The 27,162-nt window shown below is 45.3% G+C and overlaps 1 protein-coding gene across 1 annotated transcript in view; it reads left to right on the forward strand.

Annotated features, from left to right (window-relative positions):
• Positions 1 to 13,613, forward strand: part of Znf536 (zinc finger protein 536) — a 242,244-nt gene extending 228,631 nt beyond the window's left edge. Inside the window, exon 4 of the mRNA XM_042668188.1 lies at positions 13,369 to 13,613. Coding sequence (XP_042524122.1) covers positions 13,369 to 13,613 — 245 coding nt within the window. The remainder of the gene's footprint in view (positions 1 to 13,368) is intronic.
• The last annotated feature ends 13,549 nt before the right edge of the window (positions 13,614 to 27,162 follow it).

Consider the following 27,162-nt stretch of genomic DNA (forward strand, 5'->3'; position numbering starts at 1 on the left):
GCTGGCACCTGGGACTCTGCCACCTTGATGGTGGCCTTTTCCTGTTCCTCATTTAGAAAGCGGGGAGTGGAGACGTGGTGGTAGTGGGGGGAGGGTCTTTGTTTTACAGGCGATGGTGGTCAGGTCTGGGAAAGAAGGGGGCCTCCACCCTTTAAATTATCTTACACTAACAGGAAAAAATAAAATAGACCAGCGCTCTCTGCTTCCCCCCCCCCCCCCCACCGTCATCTCTTTCTATTCCATTCTCTTTTTCTTTTTTCTTTTCTTTTCTTTTTTTTTTTTAATTCTGAAGATAGAATTACTGTTTGTAAGCATCTGATAGTCATTAGAGTTTCTGCAGTCTGTCAGGTGTCGGAGGAAAAAAACTGCTGAAACCAAACGGGTGCTTGCACTCAGGGCTGGGAATTTGTCATGTGCTGATGAGGAGTTATAATAATATATGAGCAAATCACAACCGTTCTGCAAATTAATCAAATTTTTTCCCCTCCCTCCCTCCCTTCTTCTTTCCCTCCCCCCCTCCTTTTCCCTCCCTCCCCGTTTTTCTCCCCCTTGTCTCTGGGAGAGTGGCGGCGAAGGTAAAGCAGGCACAGCTCACAGATGGTCGCTTTGGCATCAGATGGAATTTATAAAAGCGACTCTGACTCTTTGCCAAAGCAACAGCGAACACACTAAGGGAGATTGCAGAGGGCGGGCGAGTCGTGCGGCTTTGCTGAGGTGATTGTAGGAAGTTAAAGGGGAGGAAATCTCCAATTTTCCTTTTTTTTTTCTTTTACTGATATATACATATATTTTTTAATTTTTTTTTTTTTGCCCGAAGGGCCAGAAACAAGAATGCCATTCTGCCACAGGCAAAATCTGTCACCTCTCTCCTGGTGACTTAACATTCAAAGAGTGCTTTTGCAGATGTTAGAACAAGATGCCAGGGAACACAGACCCCCTGAGACTCCTGATCCCGAAGCACTCTTTACAAGAGTGCACGGCGACTGAGTTCAAGAGGTGGCCACCTTACACGTAGCTTAACATAAAACAAACACAACAAAAAAATAATGATAAAATAAAACATAAAAAGAAAGCAAAAGAAAAAGGCAGGATTATCTCTTTTCCTGTCACCTCATTCACAGCTCCTGGTGGCAGCCCTAAACCAAGGAGTGCTTTTCAAGTGTTTGATTAAGAGTCTCGCACACCCTCCACAAATGACCCACGGGCTCCGTGTATAATTCCTCAGGATTGATTCAAGTAGGTAAAGATGATGGGTGGTGAGGATTGAACACACACACACACACACACACACACACACACACAGTTTCGCAGCTCCGAATAAAACCTGTCTTGTGTTGGTGTGGGAGAAATGTGTCATGAGCCATTCATGCATTGCCAGGACTTGGGCTTGGATGTGTGGGGTGGGGGGTTCTGCAGCCTCCCTGGGCCTTGGGAACTCTTCTCCTCTACCCCACTACATCCCCCTCCAGGCTGCCAGATGTCCTTTCCCCTGGGGGAAACTTTGTCTGCGCTGGCATGAAGGGGTTCAGGTGTGACCTGCCAGGCCCGTCCTCTCTGCAAAGATGCCTTTTCCTTTGCAGATGTGAAAGAGACCAAGATGGCACACAAATGGAATTATGCCATGAAGTCCCATGGCTCCTGTGTGTGTGTGAGTGTGTGTGTGTGTGTGTGTGCATGTGTGTGCGCGTGTGTGTGCGGTTTCCTAATGGAAAACCCTGCCCATTTGTTTTGGTTTACGTGACTACAGAGAAATAAGTAGATTAGACAGAAACTTTAGCATGCTTCGTTGCAGCTGGGGGCCGACATCTGCCATTCCTCACTATTTTCTGGATCATGCCAGCTAGAGAAAGCAAAGTCTGACACCTTTGATTTTTAGACAGAGCCTTTTAAAGGGGGAGGCAAAATAAAATAAAATAAAATGAGAGAGAAAAAGAGAGAGAGAGAGAAAAGAAAGGAGTCTTGTGTTTCTTTTGTGACTTCATAGAAGAGAGTCAGAGAGAGAGAGAGAGAAGGAAAATTCCACCTCTCTTCTAGGCTCTTACTTATTTATGGCGTGTGATAATATTATTGGCTCTCAATAAGAACTGAGTGTTGTAAACTTTATATTTTTCCATCTTTATACTATTTATTTTATTGTTTATTTTATTCTATTAGTTTATACTATTTATACTTTTTACTCTTTATTCACTTTTTACATCTTTTCCTATTGTTCCTAGTACCATGTATATTTTGTGCCAGTCTGGGGCTAGAAATCAGGGTCTGGGCGCTGTCTGAGCCTTTTTTGCTCAAGGCTGGCGCTCTACCACTTTAGTCACAGCTGCACTTTTGGCTTGTTGGTAGTTAACTGGGGTGTCACAAACTTTCCTGCTCTGGCTGGCTTTGAACTGCAATCCTCAGAACTCAGCCTCCCGAGTAAGCTAGGATGACAGGCATGAGTCCCTGGCTCCAGGCTTGCTAGGTTCATTTAAAGGGACACCAGTGGAAATCCAGGAGCTACAGGAGCTAGCATGGACCACCAACGGGCTTATTAAGAATGCCAGGAAGCCAGAGGAGAAATCTCCTTTCTCCCTTTCCTCTCAGCCTCCAGCCCACTCCCAGAAAAGGTGAGAGGAGAGGACCGCGCACACCCGCATTGAAAATGCCAGTAGTCCCGGTGCCAGGCTGGGTATGCGCAAGAGCCGTGTGAGCCAAAAGCCAGCACAGGGCGCCAGGCAGCCGGTCTGGAAGCTGGCCCCGCAGTCACCACCTCTGGGGAAGATCTGGCCGGACCTTTTGACCTCTCCAGAGGAACTGGAAATCCCTGTTTTTCTGTGAACTGGTCTTATTTTTAAACATTGCAGAAATTATGATTTAAAAATCTATCTATCTATCTATGAGTGGAGGAAAGTGGAGGCCTAGAGTCATTCTAGTCAATGTGCATTGTGTAAAAATTGAATTGAGGGTAGGGATGGGAGGGGGAAGATGGGGGAGCGTGAGGAGAAGTGACTTGTGGAATTGAAACCCCTTTGGACAACTAGCTAATAAAAACAAAATACACGAATAGCCAGATGCCCGTGGCTTATGCTTAGAATCTTCGCAACTCTGGAGGCTGAGATCTGAAGATTCTAAGTTCAAAACCAGCCAGGACTCTGAGCCTTGAGGGAAGTCCCTGAGATTCTAATCTCCACTGAACCAGTAAAAAGCAGGAAGGCAAGCTGCAGGACTGGCATCAAAATAAATAAATACATGAATAGTAAAATTAACATATAATATAAAATATATACAAATACTTTTGTATGTAGTATGTATGTATGTATGTATGTATGTATCTATCTATCTATCTCCATCCACACTCTCTCTCTTTGTCTCCCTCTATCTATGTATCTATCTATAAAATAGTGTTGGGACAAACTAAACGGTGAGTTTCCAGTATGTGGGGGTCCCCTCCAGCAGGAAGGTCTCTGAGGCCATAGGGGGAGGAGTTAACTAGCCACTCCCAGGTTTCTGGGAGAGGGAGTGAGGAATGATGAGACCCTGCCGCTCCCTCCCCACAATCCTCTAGGATCTTGGGCAGTGGAAGTCTTGTGCCCTAGGGAGGCATCTAGGAAACAAGTCAGCCTTGTCTTTCCTTATGCAGCCCCGACTGTGGACTGTGTGCAGGGCTGAGTAATATTCCGTTCTCTTGGAGGGGCGGGAAGAGAAAGCCACTGAGCTCACTGCACAGGAAGCAGCTGTAAGCAGTCCCCAGCACACCATCAAGTTTTTAACTGCTTTGCTTTTGACCCATGGAACTCCGTAGGCTTCAGGACTTGTTGGAAGGAGATGGAGAGCTGCAGGTGGGCAGATTTTTATTTTTTTTTTAAACAAGGCTGCCAGTGTGGGTCAGGTGGAAGGGATTTGTAAACTGGAAAGCCAGGCCAAGAAGATGAGATGGTAGAAAGAGGGATAAGGAGTGGACAAAGGCCAAGGGGGAGGGGAGACCACAGGTAGAGACGGATTGGGGGCTAGCTTTGGTAAGTCTTGCATGGCCTTCCCTCCCAGACTCCCAAGGAGTCCTGGCAGGGACTCTGGGGTGCGCTGTTCGTCATATCCAGGGATGGGTTTCCATGGAGCAGACTGCTATTTCTGCTTTTCCTCCATTCTTCCTCTCACAATAGCCATCTTGTTGCATGGGCCTTGTCTTGCTGGTGTTTTGTTTTGTTTTTTAAATTCTGGTCAGCACTCCACCTCAACCCTCTAGATTTCAGTTTCTTAAGTGTCTGGGATTACAGGCATGAGGCACCACACCCTGCCTGAGTTTAGAATTTCTCTCCTTTTTGCCCCTGAGTGCGACCCTCAGCCTTTCTCTTCATTCTTGGAAGTCAACTTACTAAAATCTTACAAAACAATAGTGACTTCATCCCTGTTTTAATAACTCAACCTAAGCATATATGTGTGTGTGTGTGTGTGTGTGTATGTATGTATTATTTTTTATTGTGAGCCTAAAACACAGGCGACTTGCTCCTGTTGATTATTCTTCCTCCCCCACCCCAAAATGCTGGAAGAAGACACGTTTGGGGGGGGGAGGGGGATGAGCAGAGCCAGCAAGCTTGTCTGCCCACCCCGGACCACAAGTTCCCTCCCTCTGGTCTCCTCCCGACATTTATTTCAGGATTAAATGCGCTGGCCCAGAGACAAACTCTGGGTATTATTACAGTATTATTATATTATGCATCTAAAAATCTTCAGAAAGAGGAAAGTAAAGTTCATCGACCCTTTGAAGGTTATTTAGTGATAAACATAAATGCCTTCATAAAATCCCGGGATGATTCCAGAGCCCGAATCAATAGTGGCGATGGAGTGACGGCCAGCAGCCTGGAGCCCCCAGGCACACAGAAAACCACCACCACAAAAGTGTTATGTGAGGGATAGGACGGGGGTGGGGGCTGGGCACGAAGACTAGGATGCTGAAGTTGGCCAGGAAGAGGGCAGGGTTAGACCAGGAATGGAGGGAGGGAAGGAAGGAGAAGAGAGGGGGAGAGGGAAGGGAAAGGAAGTGGGGAAATGGGGGAGAAGAGGAAGAGAGAAGGGGAAGGTGGAGCGAGGGGGGGGAGAGAGGAAGGGATGGAGGGAGGAAAGAGAGAGTTTTTGTTTTGTTTGTTTTCTGTGGTTATTTCTCAAACTCTGCCTCCTCTGCCCCCTTGGGCCTTAAGCCCAACACATTACTCAGATGCCCTTCCCTCTGCTGAAGCTTGTGTCGCCAAAGACAATGAAGCGCTATTGCTCAGGTCTCAGTTGTAGCTCCATCCACTTAACTATCCATCCATCCATCCACCACTCATCTACCCATCCATATATCCATCCATCCATCCATCTACCCACTCATCTACCCATCCATCCATCCATCCACCCACTCATCTACCCATCCATCCATCCATCCATCCATCCGTCCATCCGTCCATTCACCCATCCATCCATCCATCCATCTATCCGTCCATCCACTTAACTATCCATCCATCCACCCACTCATCTACCCATCCATCCATCCATCCACCCACTCATCTACCCATCCATCCATCTACCCACTCATCCATCCATCCATCCATCCATCCATCCATCCATCCATCCATCCATCCATCCATCCATCCATCCATCCATCCATCCATCTGTCCGTCCATCTGTTTGAGCTGTCCCTTGGCTTTTTCCACTTAAGGCCAATGCTCTACCACTTTGAGCCACAGTTCTACTTTCTGGCTTTTTGCTGGTACCTCGGAGATAAGATTCTCATAGACTTTCCTGATCAGACTGGCTTTGAACCACAGACCTCAGATCTCAGCCCCCTGAGTAGCTAGAATGACCAGGGCAGCCGGCTCTTTTTCCCAGGCTGGGAGGAAGTGTATGTGTATTGGTCGGGGAGGGGGTGGGTTCCTGTCCTCTGATCCACGGATGGAGGGTTCTGTCATCCAGGATGCAGAGATGCACTACCTAAAATATCTGGATGGATTGTATACCTTACCCATGCTTTAACTGATTTAATCATTCATGTTAGTGCCGTGGTGGATACTTTTTATACATTCGCTTGAAATTTGCTACTCTGTTATTTATCTTGTTATACCAATAGTCTCAGCTGTGAGCAATGGGGTTCAGGAGGCTACCTTTTATTAGACTTCTTCTGTGGTGTGTGTGTGTGTGTGTGTGTGTGTGTGTGTGTGTGTGTGTGTGTATGTGTGTGTGTGTGGTTTTGAGCAATTTGTTATCTCCTGGCATAGAATATTTCAGGACCATCTTGTATATTTGTACATCGGAGAACCAGTCATTTCTCCAAGATATCTTGTTCCTTTACTTATTTTTTCTTTCTCTTTTTGTTCCAAGACTGGAACCTGACACTTTGCTGATTGGCTGGCACTCTACCAACTAAGCTATGCCTCCAACCCCCTTTTTTTCTTGTTTGTATTAGGTCATGGGCCTTGAACTCAGGGCCTGTGCACTGTCCCTGAGCTATTTTTTGCTCAAGGATAGCATTCTACCACTTTGAGACACACTTCCACTTCCAGTTTGCTGGTGGTTCATTGGAGATGAGTCTCACAGACTTTCCTACCCCAGTTAGCTGGGATTATAGGCAGGAGCCATCTGTGCCTGACAACTTTTTAAGAATGGTATTGAAGCTGGGTGCTAGTGATTCATGTCTGTGAATCCTAGCTACTCAGGTTGCTGAGATCTGAGGACCACAGTTCAAAGTTGGCCTGAGCAAGAAAGTCCGTGTCACTCCTATCTCCAATTAGCCACCACAAAAGCTGGAAATAAAGCTCTGGCTCAAGTGGTAGAGAATCAGCCTTGAGCAAAATAAACTCAGGGACAATGTCCAGGCCCTAAGTTCAAGCCCCAGAGAATCACCCAAAAGAGTGTAATTAAAAATAGGTCTTACCAGGCATTGGTGACTCACTCCTGTAATCCTAGTTACTCGTGAGCTAAGAATCCAAGTTCAGAGCCATCCCTGGCATGAAATTCCTTGAGACTATTATTTCCAACTAACCAGGTTTTAAAAAGCTGGAAGTGGAGATGTGACTCAGGTGTTAGAGCACCAGCCTTGAGTGGATAAAGGTTAGCTCTTAGTTCAAGTTACAGGAAAGGTGTGTACACACACACACACACACACACACACACACACACACGCACGCACGCATGCACGCATGCACGCACGCACACACACACACGCATGCACGCACACACACAATTAGGTCTCACAAACTCTAGATCTTAGTTCATGAGCAGGGAAACAAACACACATACACTAATTCTATCCATATATATATATATATATATATATATATAATGCACGTATAGCTATATTCTTTATATGAACCACAGTATGAGCTAAGCAAATACCTCTAACGTGGATCAAAATTTACTTTTACTTTTGAAAATCAGTACCTTTTTTATTTTTCTATTTTTTTAGCAGCTTTTAAATTAAAATCCAAATCACAGGAAAAATTGAAGACCTAAAATTATTTATACCGAGGGTATTTGCAAAATGTGTTAGCATCTTTGATTAGATCAATGAATATTTTTTTCTCAAAAAAAGACTGAAAACATAAATTATATACCTGATTAGAACCATGTTCCCCCTATGTGGAATTAGGGAAATTTGTAAGGAAAAACAAAAATCTTGACTCTATGCGACTAAGAAATCTCTCCTTTTTTGGAGCCTCCGTCTATGTTTCCGTTGGAATTGACTTTTGTGATCATCCTGGCTAGCTTTGACCTTGGAAGAAGGCTGGTCAGGGTCCCTGTGAGGGAGGGAGGCCGTCTGGGGGCTCTGAGTGTGGGAGTCATCTTGTAGGTTAAACACCCCTATTTTTATCACCTGGACCCTTCTAAAAGTCCCTGTAAAAGTCAGATGGAGGACCTCCACCTGCATGGGGCACCTTAAGAGCTGGCTCTCTAAGAGTTCCATGTAGGAGTGGGGGTTCAATTGATCCTAAACTAAAAGTTCTAGAAAGTTCCGGAACTTTCTAGAAAGTTCCAGAAAGCAAACTTAAATTCATCACGACAATAGTGGTGGTTGGCAGAGGGCCTTAACCTTCAACTCTGTCCAGCAGAAGATGAGCATTGTTGTGTAGTAGTCAGGTTTTTGATGGTTGAGTCTGCACTGTCATGGACAGAGTATTTTCTCCTATCATTCTCCTGTCATCCTAATCGGGATGGTATAACACCTGATGACCTAAAACTTTAATTGTATCACATATTATGAACAATCTAGGCACAATTTAAATTTTATGGAAAAGCTGGGCACTGGTGGCTCACACCTGTAATCCTAGCTACTCAGGAGGCTGAGATCTGAAGATCAAGGTTTGAATCCAGCCAAGGCAGACAAATCTGAGAGATTCTTACTGCCAATAACCAGAAAAAGTTGCAAGTGGAGGTGTGGCGTAAGTGATAGAGCACCAGCCTTGAGCAGAGAAAGCCAAGCAAGAGGGAGAGGCCCTGATTTCAAGCCCAGGTACAGATAGACACACGCAGAGAAAGACAGACAGATGGATGGACAGACAGACAGACACAGACACAGACACACACACACTGTATATGGAAGGTTGAGGGTAGTTTCCATGCAGGTACTCTACCACTTGTGTAAGGGACTAGAGCATCCTCTGGTTTTGGTGTCTGGGTGACACCTTGGTGCCAGTTCTTGGCAGACACCATGAGACAGCCGAAGGCCTCTGTCTCAGGGATTAGATTCCATTTCTGTTCCTACAGAGGTGGAGTGTGCTACATTGTATAACACGAGGCACACATGTAAACAGTTCGCAACTCAGCTGTGCTCTGCCTCCGGGGACAGCTTTGCTTTTCCCCTCCCTCCTCTCTCTCTCTTTCTCTCTTTCTTTCTTTCTTTCTTTTTCTTTCTCTCCTTCCTTCCTTCCTTCCTTCCTTCCTTCCTTCCTTCCTTCCTTCCTTCCTTCCTTCCTTCCTTCCTTCCTTCCTTTCTTTCTTTCTTTCTCTCCTTTCTTTCTTTCTTTCTCTCTCTCTCCTTCCTTCCTTCCATTCCTTCCTTCTTTCCTCTCCTTCCTTCCTTCCTTCTTTCTTTTCTTTCTCTCCTCCCCTCCCTTTCCTTCTTTTTTTTCCTTTCCTTCTTTAAAAAGTTCTATTATCTTTAAGTAGTTGTACAATGGAGTTGTACATTTAGAGGGTGATGTCTTTCTCTCTGCTGATCGTTATGGACTCCGATGGAGGCAATTCATGACCTCATGCTCTGAGCCCAGCACCACAGGCCTGGACAGCCCTCAGCCTGCACTCTTCTTCCCCTACACATGAGGACAGGCCGCCCTTTTTTTTTTTTTTTTTTTTGTAGGTAAACCTTTTGGCCAGAGTTGCGGGAGCCTCATCTCTTTTCTGAAGCCAGCTTCCCACAGTGCTGGGCTGTAATGAATGGATAGTCTCGCCAAGGGCAGGCACCCCCTCCCCCTCCCCCATCTCCACCCCCCTGTAGGTAGAAGGAGGAGAACCACTATTACCATCGGAGCAAGTAAGAAAAATCTCCCATTCTCCACTTTCGCTATAAACAATATACGACTTGCTTTCTCCTTACCCTGCTTGACCCTCTACGCCGTATACATATTTATATATTATTCATAGTGGATTAAAAATGAATGTGTTCTTTACCCTGGCTCTACGGCATTGTGACAATACAAATTAAAGGATGATGTACTTACTTTTCGCAGGGCGGGTGATGGAAGAGGTTGACGGCCTCAGAGTGAGGGATGGAGAGGAGAATGGGGGGGAGGGCTGAAGGAGTGGGGGGGGGGTGGTTTACCCATGATGTGACACCTGCAGGGCTCAGGGCATAGGAAGATCAGAGTGTGCTGGTCATGGAGGGGTTAGAAAGGCTTTGTGGCCAGGTGCCAGTGGCTCACGCCTGTCATTCTAGCTGCTCAGGAGGCTGAGATCTGAGGATCATAGTTCGAATCCAACCAGGGTTGGAAAGTCTATGAGACTCTTACCTCTAATTAAGCACCAAAAAAAAAAAAAAAAAAAAGCCAGAAGTGACGCTGTTGGGCACTGGTGGCTCACGCCTGAAATCTTAGCTATTCAGGAAGCTGAGATCTAAGGTTATGGGTAGAAGCCAACCTCGGCAGGAAAGTCCATGAGACTCTCATCTCCAATGACCCCCAGAAAACTGAAAGTGGTGCTGTGGCTCAGAGTGGCAGAGGGCTAGCCTTGAGCGAAAAAGCTCAAGGACAGCACTCTGGCCTTGGGAATGAATGAAAGGAAGGAAAGACGGAGAGAACTGAGAGAGAAAGAAGAAGAAAGAAAGAAGAAAAAAGAAAGAAAGAAAGAAAGAAAGAAAGAAGAAGAAAGAAAGAAGAAAGAAAGAAAGAAGAAGAAGGAAGGAAGGAAGGAAGGAAGGAAGAAGAAACAAACAAGGAGAAAGAAAATAAAGGAAGGAAGACTTTTGCCACTCTTTTTTCTGCCCTGGCTTCCAGAAGGTTCCTATCAGCTGTGTATCTGCCACTTCCCATATAAAGCTGCTTTACCCTGCTGACATGTACGTAGGGGTAGAAACAGCCCTTGTTGTGGTGAATGATGATGATGTTAGAATTTTCTTTGACTTTGCAGTAATGTGTCTTCTAGCTACAGTCGTGGGTTTGTAGTAAATAAAAAATGACTTCCAGAGGCTCATTGAAGACTGATTGAAGGTAGTAGTTGCGAGATGAGGAAGGATTCCATGTTGAAGGGATGTAGAAGGGTTGTGCAAAAGTCCTGGGGCAGGAAGGAAGGGGTGTGGCACGTTTGGGGGGACTGGAGAGAAGTCCTGTATAGACAGAAGATGCAAATGGTATAGGTTTCAAGCGACAGGAGAAAGGAAGGTGCTCCTGTGTTCCTATTCCCCTGTCCAGACTCCTGGGCTCTCGATCATCTGTCTAGTGCATCGCATGCTATGTTGTTGTCTGTGCAGGCTGCTGTTGGGGCTTAGCTTCCCTGTGGGCTCACAGGAGTTTCTTCCACGAAGGGCCCTGACCTGTGGCCATGCGCAGCTTGTGTACTGTGGAGTTCTATCTCAAGGACACGCACCTGCTAACAACATCCTCCTTCCGCTCTGCCATTTCCCAGAATCCAGAGGTGAAGCCTTCAGGGAAAACAATTTCCAGAGAGTGAATCAACCCCTCCTCCTCTCATCCCCCCCCCCCGGCCCCCCCCCCCCCCCCCCGTCCCGGGCCCCACCACCAGAGCCCCACAACAGCCTGAGGTACACTATAGAGGGAAGTCCAGCCACCTCTTAGCCAAGCTTAGCCACAAGGACAACCAGCCAGGGCATCCCTGGGAGGAGGTCAGAGGTCAGAGGTCAGAGCCTTTTCTCACTTAGAAACGCGTGTGCCATGATCCCAAGCTGTTCCTTGTCCAGAAGGACTTCCCCATTTTCAAGGTGGTAGAAATCAGACATACTGGGAGACTGATTTTCCGCTTCTGAAGAAGAAAAGTGACGGGTTTTTCTTCAGAATGGACTGTGTCTACAACCCAGGAGAAACAGAAAGACTTGGAAGAAAGGCGGGAGGCCAGAACACAGGGGGGGGGGGGGGGCGCACAGCGAGGTGCTTTCTCAGAGGAGCAAATATGGGAGAGCTCACTGCTTGAATCTCTTTTTTCCAGTGGAGAAATGATGGGGCTGGATCCTCAGTCCCTTGAATTCAACACTGGTGGCCTCTACTCCTGCCTTAACTTTATATATATATATATATGTATATATATGTATACACACATATACATATACATATTGCTGGTCTTGGGGTTTGAAGCCTGGGCACTGTTCCTGAGCTTCTTTTGCTAAAGGCTAGCACTCAACCCCTTGAGCCACAGCACCACTTCTGGCCTTTTCCGAATTTTTTTTATTGAAGATAAGAGTCTCTTGGACTTTTCTGCCCAGGCTGACTTTGAACTGCAATCGTCAGAACTCAGCCTCCCCAGTAGCCAGGCTGAGAGGTGTGAGCCACTGGCATCCAGTCAAATCTAACTTCTTTAAAGTTCTGACCTTGACGATCTGATTTACCTAGTCCCTGCTCTGACTTTCTGATATCTTTTCCCTAGAAATCCCTTCCATCTCAGCCTTAGAGCAAGGGAGACTTGCTTGGCATCCCCGTCTTCAAGTGCCTTCCAGACACACCCCTCCTCCGGCTGGTGTTGTTCATCAACACACAGTTCATGGGAGGATAAGTAAGTGAACTGGCTTTGTACTGAACTGGAGTCAGATACCCAGATGGTAGAATTTGTGGGGATTTTTGTGTGTAGCATTAGCGTCAGGAAAGTATCGTTTGTGAACCAAATCAGTCTATCGTCTGTTTTTTTTTTCTTTTTCTTTTCTTTTCTTTTTTTTTTTTACAGCCGGTGTGCTAAATATAACTTTCACAATTGTGAAAAAATGGTTGGGGGGAAAAAATCCTCCCTCTAAATGGGAATATTTTATCACACCTGAAAACTATACAGAATTGAAATTCTGGTGTCCATAAATAAAGTTTTGAATTTCATCAGTTAAAAAAAAATCCAGATAATCTGTTTTCTTTCTGGTTTCTCAACACACATATATAATATCTCAGATTTTTTTTTTTTTTTTTTTTACTTTTAAACGACTTCCTACCTAACTCTTTGTAGAAAGAGTTTCAGGACATTTCTTCTTGGACAGTGTCACCCCTTCCCTCTCTCTCTCCCAGTTTTTCCCTCCCATCCCCACCCACAAGGTGTACAGTTTGTTTCCCACATAGTGTCCCGTGAGTACCACTGCTGCATTTGTGTACCTTTGTCCCTTCATGTCTGTGTAACCCTTGTTACCCACGCCCCCAAAGACAGATAAATGACCAAGTGAGACAGAAAGAAAACAAAAGTAGCAACAAAGAAAAAAACCCCTTGTGTCCATTTCCTGGAGTTCGTGTTCATATTATTTTGTATGATCAGAGCTGGCATACATTTCGATCCTCTGGGAGATCTGGATTAAACAAAAAAGCTGGGTGCTGGTGACTCACAGCTCCTAACTACTTCAGAGGCTGAGACTTGGAGGATCCTAGTTCGAAGCCAGCTGAATCAGTAAAGTCTTCAATGAACCAGCAAAAAGCAGGGCTGGAGGTATGGCTCGTGCAGTAGCATGCCAGTGATGTGTGAACAAGCAAGGTAGGAGTTCAAGCCTAGATGCTGGTGAAACGCATTAGAAAGGGAAGACCTTTTACATCCCCGTTTATCTGCCTAAGATACCAGCTGCTTTTCTCTCCTTTTCTTCTTCTTCTTCTGAATTATGATTTTTGCAAAGCAATAGGATCTTATGGATGCTTAATGATCACACTCTATTGCCCATGGTGTTAGGCCGGTGTGAGAAGAGTACTGATCGGCTCCTTTTTGTCTTGTTTTGTTCTGTGTGTCTCTCCCTTGCAGGTCACAGGCCTTTCCAGTGTCGCTACTGTCCTTACAGTGCCTCTCAGAAAGGCAACCTGAAGACCCATGTCCTCTGCGTCCACCGAATGCCTTTTGACAATAGCCAGTATCCGGACCGCAGGTTCAAGCGCTCCAGGGTGGACTCGGAGGCCGCTGGGAGTTTCGAGGAGCCCGCAGCTGTCAAGGGCGGGAGTTTGGCAGAGCTGGCCGAGGAGGGTGGCAAGGGCCCAGAAGAGAGCCACTGAATGGGCCCGGGGGGGGGGGGGGGTGATCTCTGTACACGGCAATAATGCGTTATCCACACTGAAGAACGAAACATCTGCCGACACCAGTTTGTTCACTGTATTCTAAGGGGGAGAAATCTCATGTCATCTTCCCTCTGGCTAGTGTATAGAACATTTAAAAAAAAAAAGTAAAAGATATCTATCTATATTAAGAAATAACAACAACAAAACAACCTGAAGCAAATCCCCAGCCCTTGAATGTGGCTGTTAAATGGTTACTCAGCAACAAGAACTTCCAAATCTTACAGAGAGAGAGAGAGAAAGAGAGAGAGAGAGAGAGAGCAAGAGAGAGAGAGAGCCTGGAAATGCCTAGTGTCCTTCAAGCTGGAGAAAACTGGGGAGGGGGGGGAATTGTCCAACTTGAGAGTCATCTTTGTCCCCAAACCATGCTCCGAAAACCCAATAGCATCTCCAGGAATTTCTGCAGACTCAGAGATGGAGGGCTGTGCTTTCCTGGCTTGCAAACACCTCTATAATCTGACACCAACACCCGCCATCCACCCAGAGCCCTGATGAGTGGTGTGAGGAGGTGGCTCTGGTGCCAGGCAGGCGGGAGCAGCCACCGCAGGAAAATTGATTCGCATGGTGTCAGTCCTCTGTGCTCTGTGGAGAAATCCTAGCCGGCCGGGCCTGGGAGCGTCAGAGCCCTCAGCCAGCCTTACAGAGATGGCTGCCCAAAATAGGCTTTGAAAAAAATAACAATAAAAAGAGACACATTCAAATCAATCAATGGTCAGGACGCGTCTGCAGACAAATATCATTTCAGGTTTGATGAGCAATTTCTTTTTTTTTTTTCTTTTTCTAGATCAAATTGCAGTATTGAGGGATTTTTTTTTTGGCCTTTCTTAGTTGTCTATTGTTCTTTTAAATTTTTTTCTTTGGATGAAGAAAGTTGATATTAAAAAAAAAATTGTCAAGGGCATTATACAAAATATTCTTAGGAAAACCAAGCCAACCCGACCAGTAAGAGATGGATGGTTTTTAATTGTAATCCATATAAGAATAGAAACATTAGGCTGGGAAGGTGGCTCAGTGGTAGAGCGCTTGCCTTGCATGCGTGAGGCCCTGGGTTCAATTCCTCAGCACCACATAAGCAGAAAAAGCCAGAAGTGGTGCTGTGGCTCAAGCGGTAGAGTGCTAGCCTTGAGCTGAAGAGCTGAGGGACAGTGCCCAGGCCCAGAGTTCAGACCCCAGGATGGACAAAAAAAATAAAAAAGGATAGAAAATTGTTTTCTATTATGATTCTCCCCCCCCCCCCACCTTGTCTGGGCTAGTACTGGGGCTTGAATTCGTGCCTTGGATTTTTTTTTAACTCAAGGCTTGTACATTACCATGTAAGCCTTTATTATGGTAGTGAATTGGAGAGAAGAGTCTCATGGCCATTTCTACCTGGCTGGCCTTCAACCATGATCTTCAGATTTCAGTCTCCTGAGTAGCTGGGATTATAGGAGTGAGCCGTTGGTGTCTGGGTCTATTATGATTTTTTTTTTTTTTTTACTTGAATGAAAACTGCTCTATCCCCTCAATCAGACTTGGTTTCATATATAGTTTTTCTATGTGCTACAGATGAAAAGTGAAGACTTTTCTTCTTCCCCAAGTTCTTAGGAAATACCTTGCATTAATGTTACATACCTGAACATCTGGCTGTCTTTCTTTAATGAAGAAAACAGAGTTACAAATGCCTGTTTTTGTAAAAACAAATATGTTCTCTATTTTTGTAGATTTTTTTTCTACTGATTGGATGCTCCAAATTTATCAAGTTCTCTGCCACATGGATGGAGAGATTTTCTTTTTTCTGTGGTGAGAGTCAATCACGGCACACCGAACTCATTTTTCACATTGGCAAGTTTACGGTGACGGAGCCCAGCTCATCCTTGAATCCACCTCAGTGGTGTAAAATTCTGCCTCTCCACACACTTCCTTTGAAGGACAACAAACTGGCATTGTTGCTGGTGATGGTAGATGCATTTGGAAGTATTAACTTCGGGTAAAACAAAACCATTATGATGAATTAAAAGAAAAAAATGAGTCAATATTTCATTGCAGGCTGGGAGCAAACAATAATAATAATAATTAATAATAATAATAATAAACCCAGGGCCTTAAAAACATTAGCTCTGCCTATAGCAGTTTACAAAAAAAAAAATCAAAATACTAAACTGCAATCAATGTAAATAACATTCACTAAGAATGTCCTGAGGCCAGAAAGAAGCTCAGGCTAATACAGGATCCCGTTGGCATAGGTGGTAAAAGAGTGGAGGGAGCTTTGAAGATGTCCGGGTGTAAAGGAATGCCATGCGCAACTGGGACCCATCTGGCAGAGTGCAGGCTGCTTTCTTGTTCTTTCTAGATTAGTTCTCACTGCCTTACTGAAATTGAGTGGATAAACTTAATGCAACTTGTTTCTATGATCTTACAGAGAGAGAGAGAGAGAGAGAGAGAGAGAGAGAGTGAAATAATAAATAAATAAATAAATGGAGGTATTATTGAAACTTTTGAACTGTAGTAAGCTTTAGGGTTTTAACTGCACTACTGTGTTTGGTGTCTGTGACAACCCCCTTGCTTCTTGTGTGTGAATTCTGCCTTTGGTATCTTAGCAAAGAGAAATTTAAAAAAAAAAGGAAAAAAAAAGAAGAGTTTAAAAAAAAGAAAAAAGAAAAAGGAAAAACAAAAGAAAAATCATAAAACAAACAAAAAAAAAAGCAAAAAAAAAAAAAAAAAGAAAGAAAGAAAAACCCAAACAACAAAACAGAAAACAAAAATCAGAGCCACCTCGTATTTCTAGCACTTTGGGAGCTCTGACTACCCATTCCTGTCTTCTGAGTATCATTCGATGCTACAGGCAATAATTCTTTTGGTGACACTGGGACCAGCCCTTCTTCTGTGATGTGTGTGTGTGTGTGTGTATGCGCGCACACGTGTGCGCATGTGTGAGTGTGTGTTACTTCCATTCTGTCCAGCGTGCCCCTCCCCTATCCTTACCCCATTCTGACACAGGCCTCGCTCTAGCACACTTGTAACTTGTAATCCAGGCAAGCGACAGCACAGAGACTCCGTGTCAGTTTCTGAATGTCACCAGGTCCTTATATCTAAACATGTCAAGTTCCCGTGTGATTCCTGTAGTCTGTGATGCTGGTCATAATACTGTCTACATTCCTGCGCAAAGAGAAGTCTCATCTTGGGACAACTCCAAGATCCATAGAGTTAGAAGGGTTTTGTTGCTATGCTTGTAACCAGTAGACAACTTTGTATTTAAAGTTTATTCTTGGTCATTATTTATTATTATAATACATCAGTTGACAGAACTTTATTCTGGTATAGAAAGTATTAAAAGTTTTTTTTTCTTCCAGCAATGACTTTTTTTTTTATTTCTGCTGTTAGAATAAAATGTCTTTGAAGCAGTGTGGTTTTATCCAGTGTTTCGTGCATTAACACTCAACCTCCGGAGAAAACAAGAAGAAAAAATTAAAAAACACATATCTTTTCCTATTTATTTGTTTAATCCTGAGTGGTTAAATATATTTTCCCAGGACGTTTAGACTTTGTCAAGATGTGATCTTCTAAAAGGTAGATAGGCTTCTTTGCCTTATAGCTTTCAGGTTGACAAATATTTGTGCATATGTGATATGCTAGCCTGTGCACATGTGTGCATAAATATTCAGTGTGCACATGTGTGGGCCCAAGTTGCATGCAGGAGCTATGTTTGGTTAAAGTTTCAGTAAGGTAAAACTTATAGATTATTTGTGATCCTCACATTAGTTCAATTATATAAAATACATAGAATGTTGGGGTTTATTATTTTCTTCTACTGGTAAACCTCATTAAAAATAACTATATGCAAGGAAGTCCTTTACCTCAAATGATTGTAGGAGGTGCTGGGTTCTTTCTGTAGAAGATAAGGAATAGAAGAAAGTGTAATAAAATCTGGAATCTGGGATGATGGAAAAAACAGGTATTCTCATGGGAAGATATTTGTTGGAGACTAGATGTGCAGAATTTTCCTTGGACTATAATGATTATTTATTTATTTATTTTTTGTCGGTCGTGGGGCTTGACCTCTGGGCCTGGGCGCTGTCCCTCAGCTCTTCAGCTCAAGGCGAGCGCTCTACCACTTGAGCTACAGCGCCACTTCCGGTTTTCTGGTGGTTTATTGGAGATAGGAGTCTCATAGTCTCTCCTGCCCGGGCTGGCTTTGAACTGAGATCCTCAGATCTCAGCCTCCTGAGTAGCTAGGATTACAGGCGTGAGCCACCAGCGCCCGGCAATGATTATTTATTATTACTATTATTTTTGGTGCTGGTCCTGGGGCTGGAACTCAGAGACTGAGCACTGTCCCTGAGCTTTTTTTTTTTTTTTGATCCAGGTTAGTGTTTTACCACTGGAGACACAGCTCCACTTCTGGATTTTTGGTGGTTGCTTGGACATAAGGGTCTGATGGACTTTCCATAAGTCCATAAGCTTTGAATCTCGAGTCTCAGATCTCAGCCTCCTGAGTAGCTGACAGGTGTGAGCCACCCGTGCCTGGCTATAGATTTTTCATGTATGTGGGGAGGGGGGTGTGGGAGGGTTATTTTTTCTCCAGAACCAAGCTCATCTAGGGCTACTGTCCGAGTCTTAGGGTATGAAATGCATCAGCATTCTCCCACCCTGCACAGGAGTTTTGTAGGCCGACAATGTTTCTTGCATAGTGATGATCATTTGTTACCCAGGGCCAAAGGGACTTGCCAGGTGACAGCGTGGGAAAGGACTCATTATGAAAGCTAGGTTGCACAGTGAGTTTGGTCCCAAGTACCTACAGAATGGCTTCCAAAGCCACCGGATTTAGTGAAAGCCCCAGGGAGGGGGAGGGGGAGGGCAGGAGTCAGCAGGGAGGGGTAAGGCTGCCCTCCTGTCTTCTCACCAAGGATGTGGCACAAGTGTTGGTTCTTTCCAGAAGTTCTAGATACCCGAATTTACTACCAAATCTTCCACCTTTTCCCTACTGACTTCAAAGACAGCAATGATGGTCTATCTATAGAAAGGAATATTATTCTGTCATGGTGTGGGGGGGGACAATGGAAGAGTTGCTGAAATGGACAACCAACTTTGAATACCCTAAAAGGACACAGGCAAAGGTAAGACAACACATAACAGGCTCTCCGTCCTAGGATATTTCTAGAACAAGCAAAGTCTGGTCATTGCTGGGTCCTGAAATAGAAGATTGAAGAGGAAGAGGAGGAAGGCTTCAAGACAGCGAATGAACAAACACGTTGCTTTCTTGAGATGGTAAAAATGTGCTAAAGTCAGACAGCAGTGTTGGCTTCCTACTTTGTGAAGATAGACTAGAACCTACTGAGTGGCACATCTTTTTTTTTTTTTTTGTCGGTTGTGGGCCTTGAACTCTGGGCTTGGGCATGATCCTTGTGCTCTTCAGCTCAAAGTGAGCTTGAGCAACTGCATCACTTCTGGTCTTCTAGTGGTTTATTGGAGATAAGGGTCTCAGGGACTTTCCTGCCTGAGCAGGCTTTGAACGGTGATCTTCAGATCTCAGCATCCTGAGTGCCCAGCTAAAGGGATGAATTTTACAATATGGGAACTACATCTCAATAAAGCTGCGATAATACAGAAAAAGAAAAGAAAGCTGGAAAGAGCAGCATTGTTAAGAAACCTCCATACTTGTGTCCCATCAAGATATTCTGGGAGTTGCATAATGATCCTAGACAACTGGAAGATTTGGTACAGGATACAAAAGTTGGAGGGTGATGATTAAGCTTAAAGTCAATCCCTCATGATGCCACTTGCTGGGTACCTGATCTTGAGTAATTTTAACTGTTTCTTGAGTTGACTGATCATATCTAGAAAATCCTAAGAACCGACTGCTTTCCGTTGAGGATGTTTTGCGTATATTTGGTTAGTCTTCTAAATGCTTGGTTCTGCCAATTGTGGTGTAATAAATTCTGGATAAACTGGGAAATTAAATTTATCCTTACCAGAAAGCTTGAAGCAGCCAGATGCTGATGGCTCACACCTGTCCTCTTAGCTACTAAGGAGGCTGAGATCTGAGGATCACGGTTCAAAGCCAGCCCGAGCAGAAAAGTCTGTGAGACTCTAATTCCAATAAACCACCAGAAAATCGGAAGTGGTGTTGTGGCTCAAGTGGTAGAGTGGTAGACTGGAGCTGAAATGCTGAGGGATAGCACCCAGGCCCAGAGTTCAAGCGCCATGACCGAGCAAGAAAGAAAGAAAGAAAGAGGAAGGAAGGAAGGAAGGATGGAAGGAAGGAAGCTGGACGCTAAGAATAATCCTGTGTTTGATGAAATTTCAGATAAAGATCCAATTGGATCAATGTCTTCAACTTTTACTTTCCAGTTCCCTCATTTGAAAAAAACATATGAAAGTATTAACAACTGTTGCCATTTTTTTCCTGTGTGTTGGTGGTCCTGGGGCAGAGCCTGGGTGCTGTCTCTTAGTTTTTTGTTTTTGTTTTCTCAAAGCTGGTACTCTATTTGTTGAGCCACAGCTTCACTTCTGGATTTTTTTTGTGGGGGGGGGGGGTCCGGTCGTGGGGCCTGAACTCTGAACGCTGTCCCTCAGCTCTTCAGCTCAAGGCTAGCGCTCTACCACTTGAGCCACAGCACCACTTCCGGCTTTTTTTTTTTATTTTTTTTTGTTTTTGTGGTGCTGAGGAATCGAACCCAGGGCCTCAAGCATGCAAGGCAAGCGCTCTACCACTGAGCCACCTTCCCAGCCCTACTTCTGGTTTTTTTGGTGGTTCACTGGAGACAAGAGTCTCATGGACTTCTCTGTCTGGGCTGACTTGGAACTGCAGTCCTCAGATCTCAGCCTCCTGAGTAGCTAGGGATGACAGGCGTGATCCCCCAGCCCCCAGCTGTATTTTCATCTCTGGTGGGAAATGGCTCTCAGTGCCATTTTCTCTTCCTCTCAGCAGGAAGCTGCGGAGCTGTGTTAAGTGACTATTTTCTGTGGAGAAACTTTCATAGAAAGATGATCACCTTGTTGTCTCTTGTTCCTTGGGATTTGCACACTTCCCCCTCTCTGTTGAACATCTGTAGTGTAACAGTATATTATAAGGAATTCACCTGGTGTCTTGTAAGCCCCATTCTCAGGAAATTAGCATTCAATATTGTGATCTTCATTTCAAGGTACCAGGGCTGGGCACGTAAAACCAAAAGAAGAGATATGTTTCCATGGGGAAGAAAAAAAACATAATAAAACCAACCTCATAATGTAATGCAATACTAAAAATGGTGTTTTGGTTGGGCTCCAGTGGCTCACATTTGTTAGCCTAGCTACTCAGGAGGCTGAGATCTAGGGATCGAGTTCAAAGTCAGTGTGGGCAGACAAGTTTGTGTAAGTCTCCCAATTCCAACTAACCAGCATAAAGCCAGAAGTGGAGGTCTGGCTCAAGTGGTACAGTGCTAGTCTTGAGTAAATAAAAGCTCAGAGACAGCACTCAGGCTCTGAGTTCAAGTCCCAGGAACAATACACACATATAAAAAATGTCCGGCCAGGCCTGCAGCCAGGCCTGCATTCTGCCAAGGGAAACTCTATTTTAATCTCTTCACCTGTTGGTATTAAAAGGGAGAGTTTTTTTTTATGAGGGAGGGGGAGATACAAAGAGGGAGAAGAAAGGCTTGTGTGAAGAGGGAATTCACAAACCAAGGGTGGGGGGGGGGGGGAGAAATTTAAATGATCCCCGACCGAACTGTTTTGCTGTTAATACAGAAATACAGTGTAAGACACATTTAATGGGCTCTATTTTTTATTATACTATGCTGAATAATTAAGTTTGAGGCTAAGTGTCACATGGATTTATCTTTTAATTAAAAAAGCATGGTTCACGCATATTTGAGTGGTAGTCCAAATAAACGCAATATAGAAATTTATGTTTGTTTATCTAGGTGTTAATTACCTAGAGATTGTTCTGGATTACTTCTTTTTATAAAGTGTCATAGGCTGGTGTCAGAAGGAATAAAGCTTGTCCGGAGAAACTTAGCCTTCACTAACTACAGGGCTGGCTTGACCTGGATGGGAAGACAGATACAGGGTTTCGGGGGTGTGGAGAAAAAAAAAAAAACAACTTGGGGAAATCTCAGTGTATATTGACACCCCTTGTTCTACCCACATCAAATAAAACAGTCATTTTAGAAAAAAAAATATTCCTAAGACATAAAGGCACAAATATATCTTCGTTGTTTTATAGCCTGTTGTCCACAGCTATTTATAAAACATGTGATTATTTATTCCTGGGGTTATGAGGAGTTCGCTGGGAGAGGCTGGGAAGGAAGCACCATTAATCCACTTACCTGGTGGTAGAGGAAGGGTTTATCCCCTTCTCTTTCAGTGGGACCTGGGCTGGGACAGGAAACTGGGCCGCTGTGATTTGTCCAAAATGTATCAGCTTTGCTGTTTAAAAAGAAAGAAAAGAAAAGAAAGAAAGAAAACTAGTGGTTCACATCTGTCATCCTAGCTACTCAGGAGGCTGAGATCTGCCGATTAAGGTTTGAAGCCAGCCAGGGTAGGAAAATCCATGAGACTCCTATCTCCAATGAATCATCAAAAGGCTAGACGTGGAACTGTGGCTCAAGTGGTAGAGCACGTGCTAGCCTCGAACACAAAAGCTTGGGGATCGTGCCCAGGCCGTGAGTTCAAGCTAAAACAAAACAAAACACAAACAAGCCAGGCAGTGGGAAAAAGAAGAGCACAGGTAAGTAATAGGGATCACAAACCAGATTTCCTCTATGCTATCCGTGGGATAAAGGGGTTTCCTTTTGTTCCAGTGGTCAATTTTCCTGGTTTCCTTCTGCTTCTGTTTAGTAGCCAGCAAATCATTTCCATAAGCCCTGCAGAGAGAGACCAGGACAGAATAGGAGCCCAGGGAGGGGAATGGGGACTACCCCCACCAAAGCTAATTGGTCGAATGTGGATACTCTGTGTGTGTGTGTGTGTGTGTGTGTGTGTATGTGTGTGTGTGTGTTGGGGGATGGAGGAGGGTTCCTCCTGGAGCCAAGGAAGCTAGAGGGGAGAACATTGTCAGTTCTGTAACCCAGTCTTGGCTGTGCACATAGGAAGGTGACCTGGACTGGGCACTGAACAAGACATGGTACAAGTGGTGGCACTCAGGCCATCGTGTGCCCTGGGATGGGGGTGCTCTCAGATACTGAATCTGTCTGCTACTTCCTGCAGAAGGGGGGTGGTGGTCCCAGCAGCCCGCCAGCCCCCAGGGGAGGGGCAGAGGGCACAGGAGTGGTGCCAGGATCCTGCACTGCATAAGGCCTCCTTGGTCCCCTCTGAAGCACAGGGGGATCGGGCAGCCTCAGGTCTTTACTGATGCTTTTCTGTGCTGTTCCTGGGGGCTTGAACTCAGGGCCTGACTGCTGCCACTGAGCTTTAGCAACTCGTGCTCCAGCACTAGTGAACCATGTCTCCCACTTCCAGCCTTTTTTTGTTTGTTTGTTTGCTTTTCGTTTTGGTGATTCATGGGAGATAAGAGTCTGGGCTGGCTTTGAACCTCAATCCTCAGATCTGTCTCCTAACTAGCTAGGATGACAGGCCTGAGCCACCAGCCCCAACCCTTTGTGACTTTTCAATGACAGTTTGTTACTCAGTTTCCCCTCAGATCACTCTGGGGGCTCTGGGCAGTGACGTGAATCTAGGCCTAGCAGCACCAGGTTGAGGTTGGACACTGACAGCCTTGTCTGCTCTCCTGGGGACACCGTGGGAGGAGAGGGTCCCTGTGCCTCCACTTACCCTCTCCCCATCGTTTCCACCAAACAAATGAGTGCAGCACTGGAGAGTGGGTACTGGGGACCGCAGAGGCCTGGGGAGGGGCAGGAGCAGACCCAGGGGAAAGGATTTGGGGAGGCTGGATTTAGGGATGAACAGAGGGGTGCAGGAAGCCCCTCTGGCTGGTTTGGGGAAGGAGTTCATTGTCAAGAAATGACACGAAGAAGTCCATCTGTTGTCTAAGAATAACAATATATATAATATATCATGATATATAATAGTAATTGTACATATTATAAATTTATAACAAATATAGAAATACAATAATATATAATATATACTTATATATTATATCTATTCTAAACTAACATATATTTGTTTATATTATAAATATTCACATATATATTTATGGATACAATATGTTATATATAAATATAAATGTAATATATACATATATACATATGTATATACATATATACATATATAAATATATAGTTATATAAGCATATAACTATATATTATGTAAAAATAATGTATTATATATAACATATATACTATTATATGTTATATATCATACATTTTATATATAAATAATATATCAATGTGAAGTTCACATGAGATAATATACAACCAACCGTTCCACCTGTGTGATTCAGTGGTCTTTAGAACATTTAAAATGTGGTATGATTGGTGATGGTTTTGTGTTGTTCTGAAATGTCTTTTTTACCTCTAAAGAGACTGGGAACAAGTGGGCGTGTCCTCTCTCGACCTCCTGACTTCCCAGAATCACCACACCTCTGCATACAAGCACTTGTACAACCCGAGACTTTGTGCTTCTTAGCATACTCACCCATTCATCCATGTGGTCCCGTGGTGGTGGCTCACACCTGTAAAACCAGCTACTCAGGAAGCAGAGATCTGAGGTTTGCAATTCAAAGCCAGCCTGGGCAGGAAAGTCCATGAAACTCTTTATCTCTCATTAGCCACCCCCAAAAACCAGAAGTAGAGCTGTGGTTCAAGTGGTAGAGCACCAGCCTTGAGTGAAAAGGGTAAGGGGCAGCCTAGGACCTGAGTTCAAGTCCCAAGACTTGTGCGTGCAGGCACGTGTGTGCACGCATACACACACAGAGAGATTCAGCTATGTGGTGGCATGCACTTCTGCCATTTCTCTGCATGATCTGCTGTGGACACCCTACTTGATTTGGCCTTTTCCTTCCTTTTTATCTGGGTGCCATCTATCTACCCAAGTGGGAAATGGATTCTGTCCTTTGGACATGCAAAACCTGCTCCTGCCCCAGGGCTTTTATGTATTTTGTTCTTTATTTTTTCCGTGTTTGTTACTTTCTCCTTAAGTTGAAGTTCAAATATCACCAATGGATGATCCTCATCAGTGGTTCCACGTGTCCCTGACCATCACTGACGTCTGTCTTCTGGTACAAGTAATCATTCTGGAATCACCTTTCTTCTCTTTTGTAATTCCATGCCTGTGTTCTTCTTCCCTGGCTGGAAGGAGAGCGGGGTCTTGCCTTCCACAGACACCTCCTGGCCAGATGCAGGACCCCAGTGAAATACTTACTGAATAAATAAAAATCTCTACTCTCATGAGCCTTGACAAGAATCTTGATGATGTGAGTTCTGAGCTTCCTTTAAAAATAAGAAGAGGGCTGGGAAGCTGGGTCAGTGGTAGAGCGCCTGCCTTGCATGCATGAGGCCCTGGGTTGGATTCCTCAGCACTACAGAAGCAGAAAAAGTTGGGAGTGGAGCCCAGGCCCAGAGTTCAGGTCCCACGACTGACAGAAGAGGAGGAGGAGGAGGAGGAGGAGGAGGAGGAGGAGGAGGAGGAGGAGGAGGAGGAGGAGGAGGAGGAGGAGGAGGAGGAGGAGGAGGAGGAGGAGGAGGAGGAGGAGGAGGAGGAGGAGGAGGAGGAGGAGGAGGAGGAGGAGGAGGAGGAGGAGGAGGAGGAGGAGGAGGAGGAGGAGGAGGAGGAGAAGGAGAAGGAGAAGGAGAAGGAGAAGGAGAAGAAGAAGAAGAAGAAGAAGAAGAAGAAGAAGAAGAAGAAGAAGAAGAAGAAGAAGAAGAAGAGGAAGAAGAAGAGGAAGAAGAAGCAGCTCTCAGGTTGGGGATATAGCTCAATGGTAGAACTTAACTAGTGTGTACCTGTGCTCCAGGTTTGATCCTTAGCATCATGAAAGGGAGGAGGAAGGAGAAACAGCATCAAAGAGGAGGGAGGAGAGGAGGGGGAGGAGGAGGAAGAGGAAGTGGAGGAGAAGGAGCAGGAAGGGGAGAAGGAATAGGAGGAAAAGAAAGAGGAAGAGGAGAGGAGGAGAAGGGGGAGGAGGAGGGGGAGGAGGAGGAGGAGGAGGAGGAGGAGGAGGAGGAGGAGGAGGAGGAGGAGGAGGAGGAGGAGGAGGAGGAGGAGGAGGAAGAAGAAGAAGAAGAAGAAGAAGAAGAAGAAGAAGAAGAAGAAGAAGAAGAAGAAGAAGAAGAAGAAGAAGAAGAAGAAGAAGAAGAAGAAGAAGAAATTCCCTCAACAGACTCCAGAAATGTCTGCAACCCAAGCAGCACATGCACACCCAGCTTGATGGTGGAGCAGCAGCCCTGTCTAGAGAGCTTGGGTAGGCCCTGCTTGCTCTGGTGGGTGAATGACATGGTTCTAGTGGAATGCACTCTCTTGACAGGGCTGGCCAGGGCTGGCCAGGGCTAGCCCTTCACCCTCCTTCAGAGGCTCCTCTGAGCCTACCCAACTGGGCTCAGGGCTAGAAGCTGCCACTGGGAAGGGCACACATCTATGTGTGTGATGCACACATCTATGGCTTGGGTGTGCTTGTGAACACATGATTTCCAGGGCCAGGACATTGCAGGTCCTCCACCCATCCATCCTCACCTCCCATTCTTATTTCTGGGTTCTGTGCGCCCACCTTGTGCCAAGGAATGGGCAGGGAGAATGGATCCTGGCAGTCATAACCATAACAGCAGCCTCATCCACCTCAGTCCCTTCTCCAGCCCCATGGACCCCCCCCCCCCCCCGCCCGCCCTGGGACCACACTCCTAGCCAGTGACCCAGGGGGTGGGGCCTGGGGTCAATGTCTCTTATTAATGCCTTTCCATTTCTCAGTTTGCTGACTGGGGTGATTTTCGGTGAGGTCCACATAAATACTTCAAAAATAATTCACTATGAAGAGGAACACTTCTGGAATGGATGATGGCAGGGCGAATTAAACGCTTTATAGGGCTGGGTGTAAATTATTTTAATGCATGTCATAGATTCCCCCATGGGGAATCCTCCCCCCCCCCCCCCCTGCCCACTGAGGTCAGGTCTGGTTAGCCTCAGGACCTCAGAGGGTGCTGGGAGCAGGTGGCTAGGAGCTTGCTCTGGGTGAGGATGTAAATATCTCTCTCTTTCTCTCCCCTCCCCCATCTATTCCCCCATCACTGATGTCCTTCTAACCTCAGGAATGTGTCCATGTCTGACCAGGAGAATCCATGAGACAGACGAAGCGGGAGGAGAACAGCATTTGTTAACCAAGATGACAGCCTGACCCACAGCCCAGCCTTTCCTCCATTGTCTGACGGTCTCCAGGGAAGTGAGAAGCGCTATGGTGTGTGACACCAAGCATTGGAAATATTTCATTTTCCCTTGAAAACGTTGGGGCAACGAGACTAACAGGCCCTCCACAAACAGTATTGGCTATTTTCTACTCTGTGTGTGTGTGTGAGAGAGAGGGGGGGAGGGGGGAGGGAGAGAGAGAATCACAAGATATCTGAGTGGGTGGGTCTAGCCCAG

Source organism: Dipodomys spectabilis, unplaced genomic scaffold (assembly GCF_019054845.1).
Source record: "Dipodomys spectabilis isolate Male_0828 unplaced genomic scaffold, ASM1905484v1 ptg000422l, whole genome shotgun sequence".
Lineage (NCBI taxonomy): Eukaryota > Metazoa > Chordata > Mammalia > Rodentia > Heteromyidae > Dipodomys > Dipodomys spectabilis.